At 48.7% G+C, this 12,873-nt stretch overlaps 1 protein-coding gene across 1 annotated transcript; it reads right to left on the bottom strand.

Annotated features, from left to right (window-relative positions):
- Positions 1-249: 249 nt before the first annotated feature.
- Positions 250-9,809, bottom strand: LOC139257619 (histone H2B 1/2-like). Its single transcript, XM_070874557.1, has 3 exons — positions 9,714-9,809; positions 9,444-9,604; positions 250-619 (listed from the first exon to the last, which is right to left on the bottom strand). The coding sequence occupies exons 1-3, from the start codon at positions 9,807-9,809 to the stop codon at positions 250-252; spliced, it is 627 nt and encodes a 208-aa protein (XP_070730658.1).
- Between the last annotated feature and the right edge of the window lie 3,064 nt (positions 9,810-12,873).

Genomic DNA, 12,873 nt, shown 5'->3' with positions numbered 1-12,873 from the left:
CGACCAGGAACCGTGTTTGTAGTTTAAGGCGGGAAAAGTAAGAACCGGACAGTAAAATCAATTATCTGAGAAATTAAAACTAAATCTACAGCTGGAACTGCAAAGGTCCCCACACACTTGTTCAGGAAATAATTACAGTAAATTGAGTCTAAAGGGAGATGGGTTTGTGCAGCTCTTTCAGAGAGGTTGTGGGTGGCTCTTAAAAGAGCCGTTGTGTTTGGGTTTGATCTCTCAGGACAGCGTGCAGTTTTACTTGGAGCTGGTGTACTTGGTCACCACCTTTGTCCCTTCCGACACGGCGTGCTTGGCCAGCTCCCCGGGCAGCAGCAGGCGCACGGTGGTCTGGATCTCCCGGGAGCTGATGGTGCGGCGCTTGTTGTAATGGGCCAGGCGGGAAGCCTCACCCGCGATGGGCTCCAAAATATCGTTCACAACCGAGTTCATGATGCCCATGGCCTTGGAGGAGATGCCGGTGTCGGGGTGAACTTTGTAGATGTAGATGGAGTAACTCTCCTTCCTCCACCTTCTGCGCTCCTTGCCGCCCTTCTGTGATGTTTTCTTGATTACTTTCTTGGTGGTAACAGTTTCCCGGGCGGTGAGGGGGCTCAGCGGCCGCCATCTTGGTCAGGGCGGGCCTCACGGCGCATGTGTGGTCCTTTGTGCAGGGACAACGTGTGGGCGGTGCTTCAGGGTGTCTGTCAGTTTGATTGATCACATGTTTGTGCCCAGGTCAATGGCCCCAGAAAGAGAGCCTTGCTGTCTGATTGTTGTCTGGTGACCCTGGGCCTGGGCTCATCCTATTGGTCCAACCCTGGCTCAATCTATTGGGCCATCCCATGCTCACCCTATTGGGCCAGCACAGGCTCACGCTTTTGGGCCATCCAAAGCTCAGCCTATTCATCATCATCATAGGCAGTAGCTCGAAATCGAGGATGTCTTGATCCAACTCTAAAAGTGAGTTCTCAGGTGACTGAACAGTCCAATACGGGAATTACAGTCTCTGTCCCAGTTGAGATGGACGGTTGTTGAAGGAAAAGGTCTGTAGACTGGTTTGCTGCACGCTCCTTCCATTGCCTGTGCTAGATTTCGGTATGCTCTCGGCGATGAGACTCGAGGTGCTCAATGCCCTCCCGGATGCATTTCCTCCACTTAGGGTGGTCTTTGGCCAGGAACTCCCAGGTACCGGTGGGGATGTTGCACTTTATCAGACAGGCTTTGAGGGTCCTTGAAACGCATCCTCTGCCCACCTTTAGGATCGCATGCCATGTCGGAGTTCCGCCTAGAGCATTTGCTTTGGGAGTTTTGTGTCAGGCTTGTGAACAATGCGGCCCGCCCTGCGGACCTGGTCGAGTGTGGTCAGTGCTTCAATACTGTTGGCCTGGTCAAGGAAGCTAACGTTGGTGCATCTGCCCTCCCAGGGGATTTGTAGGATCTTGTGAAGACATCGTTGATGGTATTTCTCCAGCAATTTAAGTTCAAAGCTTTCAGCAAGCACATGGTCTGCAGGGCTGTGTAATACACCCCCTCTGTATGGCTCAGAGATGTGCACGCTATACAGCAGACATCGCACCCTATTGGGCCAACACTGATGCATCCTATTGGGGCAACCCAGACTCACCCTCTCGGGCAAGCCCAGGCTCACACCATTGAGCCAGCACAGGCTCACCCTATTGGGCTAGCCCAGCCTCACCCTATCGAGCCAATCCAGGCTCGCACTATCGGGCCAGCACAGATTCATACTATCGGGCCAGCACAGTCTCACACTATCGGGCCAGCACAGGTTCACACTATCGGGCCAGCACAGATTCACACTATCGGGCCAGCACAGTCTCACACTATCGGGCCAGCACAGGCTCATCCTGTCGGGCCATCACAGTCTCACCCTATCGGGCCAGCACAGGTTCACACTATCGGGCCAGCACAGGTTCACACTATCGGGACAGCACAGATTCACACTATCGGGCCAGCACAGTCTCGCACTATCGGACAGCACAGGCTCACACTATCGGGCCAGCACAGGCTCATCCTGTCGGGCCATCACAGTCTCACCCTATCGGGCCAGCACAGTCTCACACTATCGGGCCAGCACAGGTTCACACTATCGGGCCGCACAGTCTCACATTATCGGGCAGCACAGTCTCACATTATCGGGCAGCACAGTCTCACACTATCGGGCCAGCACAGGTTCACACTATCGGCCAGCTCAGACTCACACTGTTGGGTCAGCTCAGACTAACCCTATCGGGCAGCAAAGTCTCACACTATCGGGCCAGCCCAGGCTCACCATATTGGGCCAGCAGAGTCTCACACTGTTGGGCCAGCACAATCTCACCCTCGCGGGCAATACAGGCTCACCCTATTGGGCCAGCACAAAAGACCCAGTGGCCAGCAGAGAAAATCAACATCTCATTGATTTTATTCTCACTTTGCACACAGCTGGTGCAGGTCTGAACCCACCTTGTAAGGTGGAAATGATCAACATCCTCGGCCTTTGAATGTTGAAGCAGGAATGTTTGTCTCTTCTCTCTGTGGGAAAATATTTCAAACATCTGGGAAAGCACCACGACACACAAACATCTGAGTGAGATTGTTCCAGTGCACTAGAAAGAGCTTCAACCAGTTACACAGCCTGAAAGAACTTCGCACCATTCACAGCGGAGAGAAGCTACTCGTGTTGTGTGTGTGGACAAATCTTCAACTGATCGTCCAAACTGGAGAGACACAAGGACACCCACACCATGGAGAAACCGTGGGAATGTGGAGACTGTGGGGAGAGATTCAGCTCCCCGTCTGATGTAGAAATTCATTGGCACAGTCACACCGGGAAGAGGCCGTTCACCTGCTCCGTGTGTGGGTAGGGTTTCACTCCATCATCTGCTGAAACTCCAGCGAGTTCACACGGGGGAAGTGTGGGAAGAGATTCATTCAGTTATCTGAATTGCGAGTTCTCAAGTGACTGCAGGGGTTGGGTTCTACTGTTATTACTGCTGTTAATCACATTCTGACTGAATCGTGTTCGTTCTGTCAATTGGGATTTGTTTCTGCTGATGTTAATCATTCTGAAAACTGGGCTGGAGTTTAATATTTTGATATTTCAAATCACACAATGTGTCAATATTTGATATCTCTATGATAAGAGGCGACTATTGATGTCCTGTTACCGACTGCTCCATTTGGGGCCTTTTCTCCTTTCTAACTCTTGATTGTTTCAGTTCTCAAGCCTTTGATTACTCTCAGAGACAAGTCCCAGTTCTCCACACCTTCCAGAGTGCCTCTCTCTGCCTTGGTGTCCAGGTTAGGGATAGCTAACACGCCCGGGATCACTGAACACAAATTCCAGTCTGTTAATCACTTTCAGTAACAGGACTTAGCATATGCCTACAGCAGGTGTTGAGATAAGCGACTGCATCTCTTTCCACATTCAGCTGGTAAACGGCCTCTCCCTGATGTGTTTTCACCCGAGGCTCATCTGCATCCATTCCCACTGTCCCCACATTTACAGTGTTGAGTCAGCTGAGCACACGAGTCTCACAGGCTAGACGACTGGTTGAAGGTACATCCACACACAGAACATATGTCCTGTTTCTCCTCGCTGTGATTGGTGTTTTTCCAAAGACTGATGATAAGGTGATCCTGATGAAACTGATGATTCCCTCAAATACTGACGTGATGATTGGTTTGAGTTTCCAAGCTGTAGATCCTCCCCTTCTAATATCCTGCAAATGGAGGTTACAAAAGTTGTTACTTTAAGAACAAGATATAAATTTCCACTGTGATAGGCATCAGACCCGAGTTCAATCCTGCCCTCAAGTGACATCCACACACTTCGCAGTTGATGTCACTGGATCGGTATCAAGAGCAAGGGCACTGGATAATTTTTACTTATATTTAACCCAGTGGTAGTGAGGACAATTAGAACCCATGAATTGCTGCCTTGACTGAGAACAACTAATAGCCCAGATCAAGGACCGAACTTGGGAGCTTCCCAGTCAGTATTGCAGAGTGTTCTAAAATTTGTGGGGTTGGGGGAGGGTTAGAAAGAATATTTTCAAACAAATTTAAATCCACCTTTAAACAAATCCTTCGTCACAATGCACAATTCTTAAATCCTTTCAAGTTAGAAAAGCAATTCAAATGGATCATCAAAAACAATTGAGACATTATAGAAAGGCTCAAGTCACTGAAAATATACAGCTTTACAATCACTGCACAATACAGAAGGGAGCAACTGTTAATGGGAGCTCGGCTTGTGAAGTCCTCCGACACTGCGAGATAAACTAGACTGTTCTTTGAAGTATAACTAGGCAGAGCAAAGGGAGTCCCTGTCCCTTTAAATATCTGCTCCATTCCCCCAGGCAGCAGGAGGAGCAATATCGTGCGGTATCTTTATATCCTGACGCAGCAAGACCTAATAAAACATATTGCATCAGCTTAAGTACAACAACTGAAAAGTGTGTGCACAAAGTCTTTGCTATATATATATGTGTAAGTGTGTGTGTGTGTGTGCAAACTAAACACATCATTCGTATTGTTAGCTCGTGAATTTCACAGAGATAAGCTATTATCTTCGCCAGTTATTTTTCAGCATGTATTTACTATTATTTACAATGTAATTGCAGAGTGTTTAATCCCTTTACCATTTATTGATGACCCATTGTCCTGTGTGCCCTTGTTTAGAAAGTGATGTCACAATGACCATTCCGTTACCAAGGTGACCGTCTGTGTGCAGTATTCAGTGGTAAGGGGATTAAATCTCACCGAGGGTAATGAGCAGCACCCATCAGTCTCTGCACTTTATTGTCCAGTGATCACCTCACCAACACACAGACGCTCCTCAGATTTACCTCCAGTGTGGATGACTTGTGTAAGTGATGATGAAAATGAAATTGTCGGGGTGAAAGAGGAGTTGGGGGAGGGATTTGGAGAGAAGGGTGAAAGAGGAGTTGGGGTGAGGGTTTGAAAGAAATGTGGTGATCGAGGAGTTGGGTGAGGGGTTTGGAGAGTATGGGCGAAAGAGTAGTTGGCAAGGGGGAGTTGCAGAGTAGAGGTGAATGAGTTGTATGAGTGAGGGGTATTTACTGCCCAATAATCGCCATTCTTGAACTATGATGGGTTTCCTTTTTCTTTAAAATGTTTGGTATTGTGTATTCCACCGAAGCTAAATGCGGGGCTGCAGTTCTTTGCAGGCACGGGGCTGTTTCTGGTGAATTAATATGGGTAGTGTTAATTTGGAATAGATTTTAGTGGGATCATTCTGTGCTGAATGCGTTGCTGGGCTGCGGGGTTGTCCACAGGTGCTGTTGACAACAAATCCAGGCTTCCCTTACATAGTGACACCAAATCCAGGGACCAGTTACATTGTGACACCAAATCTGATATGTCCTTACGATACTGTATAAATGTACACGAGGCCCATACTTGAGAGAAGGTCACTCTGTGACCAGTTACCTTTTTTACCAATACCTCAAGTGATGAAGGTGGGTGGAGCTCCTCCTTTTATACTTGAAAGTCAAGGTTAGGAGTGTCTCCCTCAAGTTCACCCCATTGTGGTCAATGTTCTCAAGGTGTACAACTTCGGTCAGCTTATACATGGGTGACAATGATAGTTGAATACATGACATCACCTCCCCCCAAAGTCTTATTGAGATCACAGGTTAAGTCTCTCTGGTGGTTTACACTCCCTTGTAGAGCGCCTGAGTTGGGGTTCCGGTTGTTGGGCGCTGGCCTGAGTGTCTGCTGTTTGCGATGCCTCAGGCCTGTCCGGACTGCCCACAGTGACTGGGCTCTCCTCCACTTGGTGGAGTAAACTCTACATCGTGTTCATCCTCTGCTTCTTCCATGGGGTTGCTGAACCCCCTTTTTGTTAAATCCACGTGTTTGCGGCAGATTTGTCCATTGGTAAGTTTAACTATCAGAATCCTATTTCCCTCTTTGGGCAATCACAGTTCCTGCAAGTTATTTAAGCCCTGCAGCGTAGTTGAGGACAAAGGCAGAGTCATTGACATCAATACATCGCGCCCTCGTATTCCTGTCATGGTCGTCACATTGTGACTGGCGCCTGCTCTCAACAATTTCTTTCATGGTGTGGCGTATAATGGATCACCTGGTTTTGAGCATCCTTTTCATTAGCAGCTCTGCGGGTGGAACCCCTGTGAGCGAGTGTGGTCGGGATCTATTGGACAACAGGAGGCATGATAAGCGGCTTTGTAGGGAACCCCTTTGGATTCTGAGCATCCACTGTTTGATTATCTGCACTGCTCGTTCCACCTGACCATTTGAGGCCGGCTTGAACGGTGCCGTTCTGACATGGTTGATACCATTTCCTGACATGAAGTCCTGGAAGTCAATGTTTGTAAAGCACGGGCCATTGTCGCTGACCAAGGCGTCCGGTCCACCATGGGCAGCGAACATTGCACGTTGACTTTCTATCTTGGCGGAGGATGTGCTTGAATTGAGAATGTCACATCGATCCATTTGAAGTAGGCGTCTACTGCAACCAAAAACATTTTTTCTCATGAAAGGACGTGCGTAGTCCACATGGATACATGACCATGGTTGGCGGGCCAGGACCAGGGGCTAAGGGGAAACTTCCCTGGTAGCATTGCCCAGCTGGGAATACGTGTTGCATCTGTGAACACAAAATTCCAGGTCGGCATCTATCCCTGGCCAGCAAACGTGTGACCTCGCAATTGCCTTCATCATGACAATGCCCGGGTGCTCATTGTGGAGTTCTCTCTTGAACATCTCTCTGCCCATAGTAGGCAATCGGCCTGAATCGAGAGTTCATCTTTGCGTCTGTGAAATGGTTTGAATTCCTCAGGGAATGTCCCGTACGTGGCTCCCCAGTCCCCATTTAGGACACATTTCTTGACAAAAGACAGTAGTGGGTCTCTATTTTTCCAGATTTTGATCTGACGGGCTGTCACAGGTGAGCCTTCGCTTTCGAAAACTTCAACAGCCATGACCATCTCAGCAGCATGCTCGGTTGGCCCCTCGGTGGTGGCTAGTGGGAGCCTGCTGAGTGCATCGGTGCAGTTTTCAGTACCCGGTCTGTGATGAATTGTGTAGTCATAGGCGGCTAACGTGAGTGGCCCGTCTGTATGGGGGTCAATGCATTTGCATTTATAGCCTTGTTGTCGGCCAAAAGGGATGTTCGGGGTTTGTGATCTGTCTCCAGCTCACACTTTCTGCGAAACAGTTACTGGTGCATTTTTTTTACAGCATATATCCATGCAAGCGCTTACTTCTCTACCATCACGTAGCACCGTTCTGCCTGGGACAGACATCTGGAGGCATAAGCTACTGGCTGAAACTGACCATTGGCATTCACATGCTGCAACACACACCTGGCCACATAGGACGATGCATCGCATGTTAAAAGAAGTTTCTTACATGGGTCATATAGCGTTAACAGATTGTTGGAGCACAACAAATTTTGTGCTCTATCAGAAGCCCTTTCCTGGCTGTCCCCCCAGAACCATTCACGACCTTTGTGCAGGAGCACGTGTAGCAGCTCTAACAGCGTGCTCAATTTGGGAAGAAAGTGAGCAAAATAATTCAGGAGCCCCAGTAATGAATGCAACTCCGTCGTGTTACGCGGTCTGGGTGCTCTCTGGATCGCTTCCGTTTTGGACACAGTAGGTCTGATCCCGTCTGCTGCTACCCTCATCCGCATGAATTCTACCTCTGGAGCTATGAAGATGCACTTCACCTTTTTCAGTCGCAGACCAACCCGGCCATCGCAATCGGGGTAAGTTTACCGCCTCGCAGGCCAGAAATGATTTATGGTACCTTACAGCAGGATTTTATAACAGCAAACCTGTTGCACTGTCTGTCAGCAGTGACCAGTTTAGAACCGACAATGTCTGAGGGCCATTTCTGATCAGGAAACTAACCGCTAAATTGCAGAGATTCAAAGTTAATTTAGATCTGGGACAATTGTGATCCAGAGAGCATTAACCTGCCCTTACATTGATACTGTGGGTGGCTCGGAAAAGAGCCTTTGGTTTATTAGATTAAATCCTGTCCGCTTTACTTGCTCTTGGACACACTGTTGGTTTTCTTGGGCAGCAGCACAGCCTATATATTAGGCAGCACCCCACCCTGAGCGATGGTCACCTTTTCCTGCAGCTTGCTGAGCTCCTGGTCGTTGCGGATGGCCAGCTGCAGGTGTCTGGGGATGGTGCGGTTCTTCTTGTTGTCGCGGGCCAGTTTGCCGGCCAGCTCCAGGATTTCAGCCGGTCAGATACTCGAGCACAGCAGCCATGTAGACCGGGGCTCCGGCACCCACACGCTCAGCGTAGTTCCCCTTCAGCAGGAGCCTGTGAACACGGCCCACAGGGAACTGCAGTCCGGCCCGGGAGGAGCGAGACTTGGACTTGGCCCGAGCTTTACCGCCGGTTTTTCATCTTCTACACGTTTCCACAATCTACACGTTCATGGAAAGAATGAGAAACTCCTCCCACATCTGCCTTTTACCTTCTGGAGGAATGCAGGGAGCTAACTTGTGATTGGTCGCTCCGTGGTTAATTTCATTGGTCCTTTCGGATGACCAATCGCAGCCTGCTTAGCCCACCAAAGAAACCTGGGCGGAAATGACTGTTCTGAACAGTCAGTCTTCGAAGGATTTAGAAATTCAAAAATCCCGCCAATAATTGTTACAATTGCGGATTATGTTAGTAACTTCCCCATTAGGCACATATTTCCAAACACTTTTTTGTTTCCCTTTGTCTTAATCCACATTTCACTTGTAAATTCCAGGCTGTTACAATCAGGATTAAATTTGGGTTCAGTTTCAAACTATATGTAATGGGAGGGAATCACTCCCCACTTATTCTGTAACGGGACACAATCCACTCAATCTTTGTAAAAGTTGGATTACATAGATTATCGATCGATCCGCCGCACAGGCAGCATGAGACCAGAACTGGGAGTCCTTCTGTGAAAAGGGAAGAGGGTCAGAGTGTTCAAACTGCCCCGGTTCTGGTCTCTGTAAGAACTCCCATTCTGGGTTGTTACATTCGGACTCGAAGGTTAATAAACTGATTGACTCCTAAGTAGAATGTTCTTTTGAATTGAAGAAGGCGTGAGAGAGAACGAGGTGGCTAAAGTCTGAGTCTCATCCTAAAACAAGTTTCTAATTCTTTGGCAGGCGCTGCAAATGAACGGGTCTGAGAGCAAAGGAAAAGGGCGACCAGGGACCGTGTTTGTAGTTTAAGGCGGGAAAAGGAAGAACCGGACAGTAAAATCAGTTATCTGAGAAATTAAAACTAAATCTACAGCTGGAACTGCAAAGGTCCACACACACTTGTTCAGGAAATAATTACAGTAAATTGAGTCTAAAGGGAGATGGGTTTGTGCAGCTCTTTCAGAGAGGTTGTGGGTGGCGCTTAAAAGAGCCGTTATGTTTGGGTTTGATCTCTTAGGACAGCGTGCAGTTTTACTTGGAGCTGGTGTACTTGGTCACCGCCTTTGTCCCTTCCGACACGGCGTGCTTGGCCAGCTCCCCGGGCAGCAGCAGGCGCACGGAGGTCTGGATCCCCCGGGAGCTGATGGTGCGGTGCTTGTTGTAATGGACCAGGCAGGAAGCCTCACCCGCGATGTGCTCCAAAATATCGTTCACAACCGAGTTTATGATGTCCATGGCCTTGGAGGAGATGCCGGTGTCGGGGTGAATTTTGAAGATGTAGATGGAGTAACTCTCCTTCCTCCACCTTCTGCGCTCCTTGCCGCCCTTCGCTGATGTTTTCTTGATTACTTTCTTGGTGGTAACTTTTTCCCGGGCGGGGAGCGGGCTCAGCGGCCGCCATCTTGGTCAGGGCGGGCCTCACGGCGCATGTGTGGTCCTTTGTGCAGGGACAACGTGTGGGCGGTGCTTCAGGGTGTATATCAGTTTGATTGATCACATGTTTGTGCCCAGGTCAATGGCCCCAGAAAGAGAGCCTTGCTGTCTGATTGCTGTCTGGTGACCCTGGGCCTGGGCTCATCCTATTGGTCCAACCCTGGCTCACCCTATTGGGCCAACCCATGCTCACCCTATTGGGCCAGCACAGGCTCACCGTTTTGGGCCATCCAAAGCTCACCCTATTCATCATCATCATAGGCAGTCGCTCGAAATCGAGGATGTCTTGATCCAACTCTAAAAGTGAGTTCTCAGGTGACTGAACAGTCCAATACGGGAATTACAGTCTCTGTCCCAGTTGAGATGGACGGTGGTTGAAGGAAAAGGTCTGTAGACTGGTTTGCTGCACGCTCCTTCCATTGCCTGTGCTAGATTTCGGTATGCTCTCAGCGATGAGACTCGAGATGCTCAATGCCCTCCCGGATGCACTTCCTCCACTTAGGGTGGTCTTTGGCCAGGAACTCCCAGGTGCCGGTGGGGATGTTGCACTTTATCAGACAGGCTTTGAGGGTCCTTGAAACGCATCCTCTGCCCACCTTTAGGATCGAATGCCATGTCGGAGTTCCGACTACAGCATTTGCTTTGGGAGTTTTGTGTCAGTCTTGTGAACAATGCGGCCCGCCCTGCGGACCTGGTCGAGTGTGGTCAGTGCTTCAATACTGTTGGCCTGGTCAAGGACGCTAACGTTGGTGCATCTGTCCTCCCAGGGGATTTGCAGTATCTTGTGAAGACATCGTTGATGGTATTTCTCCAGCAATTTAAGTTCAAAGCTTTCAGCATGCACATGGTCTGCAGGGCTGTGTAATTAACCCCTTCTGTATGGCTCAGAAATGTGCACGCTATACAGGAGACATCGCACCCTATTGGGCCAACACTGATGCACCCTATTGGGGCAATCGGGCCTCACCCTCTCGGGCCAGCCCAGGCTCACCCCATTGAGCCAGCACTGGCTCACCCTATTGGGCTAGCCCGGCCTCACCCTATCGAGCCAATCCAGGCTCACACTATCGGGCCAGCACAGTCTCACACTATCGGCCAGCACAGTCTCACCCTATCGGCTAGCACAGTCTCACACTATCGGCCAGCACAGTCTCACACTATCGGCCAGCACAGTCTCACACTGTTGGGCCAGCACAATCTCACCTTCGCGGGCAACACAGTCTCACCCTATTGGGCCAGCACAAAAGACCCAGTGGCCAGCAGAGAAAATCAGCATCTCATTGATTTTATTCTCACTTTGCACACAGCTGGTGCAGGTCTGAACCCAACCATGTAAGGTGGAAATGATCAACATCCTCGGCCTTTGAATGTTGAAGCAGGAATGTTTGTCTCTTCTCTCTGTGGGAAAATATTTCAAACATCTGGGAAAGCACCACGACACACAAACATCTGAGTGAGATTGTTCCAGTGCACTAGAAAGAGCTTCAACCAGTTACACAGCCTGAAAGAACTTCGCACCATTCACAGCGGAGAGAAGCTACTCGTGTTGTGTGTGTGGACGAATCTTCAACTGATCGCCCAAACTGGAGAGACACAAGGACACCCACACCATGGAGAAACCGTGGGAATGTGGAGACTGTGGGGAGAGATTCAGCTCCCCGTCTGATGTAGAAATTCATTGGCACAGTCACACCGGGAAGAGGCCGTTCACCTGCTCCGTGTGTGGGTAGAGTTTCACTCCATCATCTGCTGAAACTCCAGCGAGTTCACACGGGGGAAGTGTGGGAAGAGATTCATTCAGTTATCTGAATTGCGAGTTCTCCAGTGACTGCAGGGGTCGGGTTCTTCTGTTATTACTGCTGTTAATCACATTCTGAATGAATCGTGTTCGTTCTGTCAGTTGGGATTTGTTTCTGCTGATGTTAATCATTCTGAAAACTGGGCTGGAGTTTAATATTTGGATATTTCAAATTACACAATGTGTCAATATTTGATATCTCTATGATAAGAGGCGACTATTGATGTCCTGTTTCCGACTGCTCCATTTGGGGCCTTTTCTCCTTTCTAACTCTCGATTGTTTCGGATCTCAAGCCTTTGGTTACTCTCAGAGACAAGTTCCAGTTCCGCACACCTTCCAGAATGCCTCTCTTTGCCTTGGTGTCCAGGTTAGGGATAGCGAACACGCCCGGGATCACTGAACACAAATTCCAGTCTGTTAATCACTTTCAGTGACAAGACTTAGCATGTGCCTACAGCAGTTGTTGAGATAAGCGACTGCATCTCTTTCCACATTCAGCTGGTAAACGGCCTCTCCCTGATGTGTTTTCACCTGACGCGCAACTGCATCCATTCCCACTGTTCCCACATTTACAGTGTTGAGTCAGCTGGGCACACGAGTCTCACAGGCTAGACGACTGGTTGAAGGTACATCCACACACAGAACATATGTTCTGTTTCTCCTCGCTGTGATTGGTGTTTTTCCAAAGACTGATGATAAGGTGATCCTGATGAAACTGATGATTCCCTCAAATACTGACGTGATGATTGGTTTGAGTTTCCAAGCTGCAGATCCTCCCATTCTAATACCCTGCAAATGGAGGTTACAAAAGTTGTTACTTTAAGAACAAGATATAAATTTCCACTGTGATAGGCATCAGAGCCGAGTTCAATCCTGACCTCAAGTGACATCCACACACTTCCCAGTTGATGTCACTGGATCGGTATCAAGAGCAAGGGCACTGGATAATTTTTACTTATATTTAACCCAGTGGTAGTGAGGACAATTAGAACCCCTGAATTGCTGCCTTGACTGAGAACAACTAACAGCCCAGATCAAGGACCGAACTTGGGACCTTCCCAGTCAGTATTGCAGAGTGTTCTAAAATTTGTGGGGTTGGGGGAGGGTTAGAAAGAATATTTTCAAACAAATTTAAATCCACCTTTAAACAAATCCTTCGTCACAATGCACAATTCTTAAATCCTTTCAAGTTAGAAAAGCAATTCAAATGGATCATCAAAAACAATTGAGGCA

This window comes from Pristiophorus japonicus, unplaced genomic scaffold (assembly GCF_044704955.1).
Source record: "Pristiophorus japonicus isolate sPriJap1 unplaced genomic scaffold, sPriJap1.hap1 HAP1_SCAFFOLD_89, whole genome shotgun sequence".
Taxonomy (NCBI): Eukaryota; Metazoa; Chordata; class Chondrichthyes; family Pristiophoridae; genus Pristiophorus; species Pristiophorus japonicus.
This window is presented reverse-complemented; position numbering and strand designations above follow the sequence as displayed.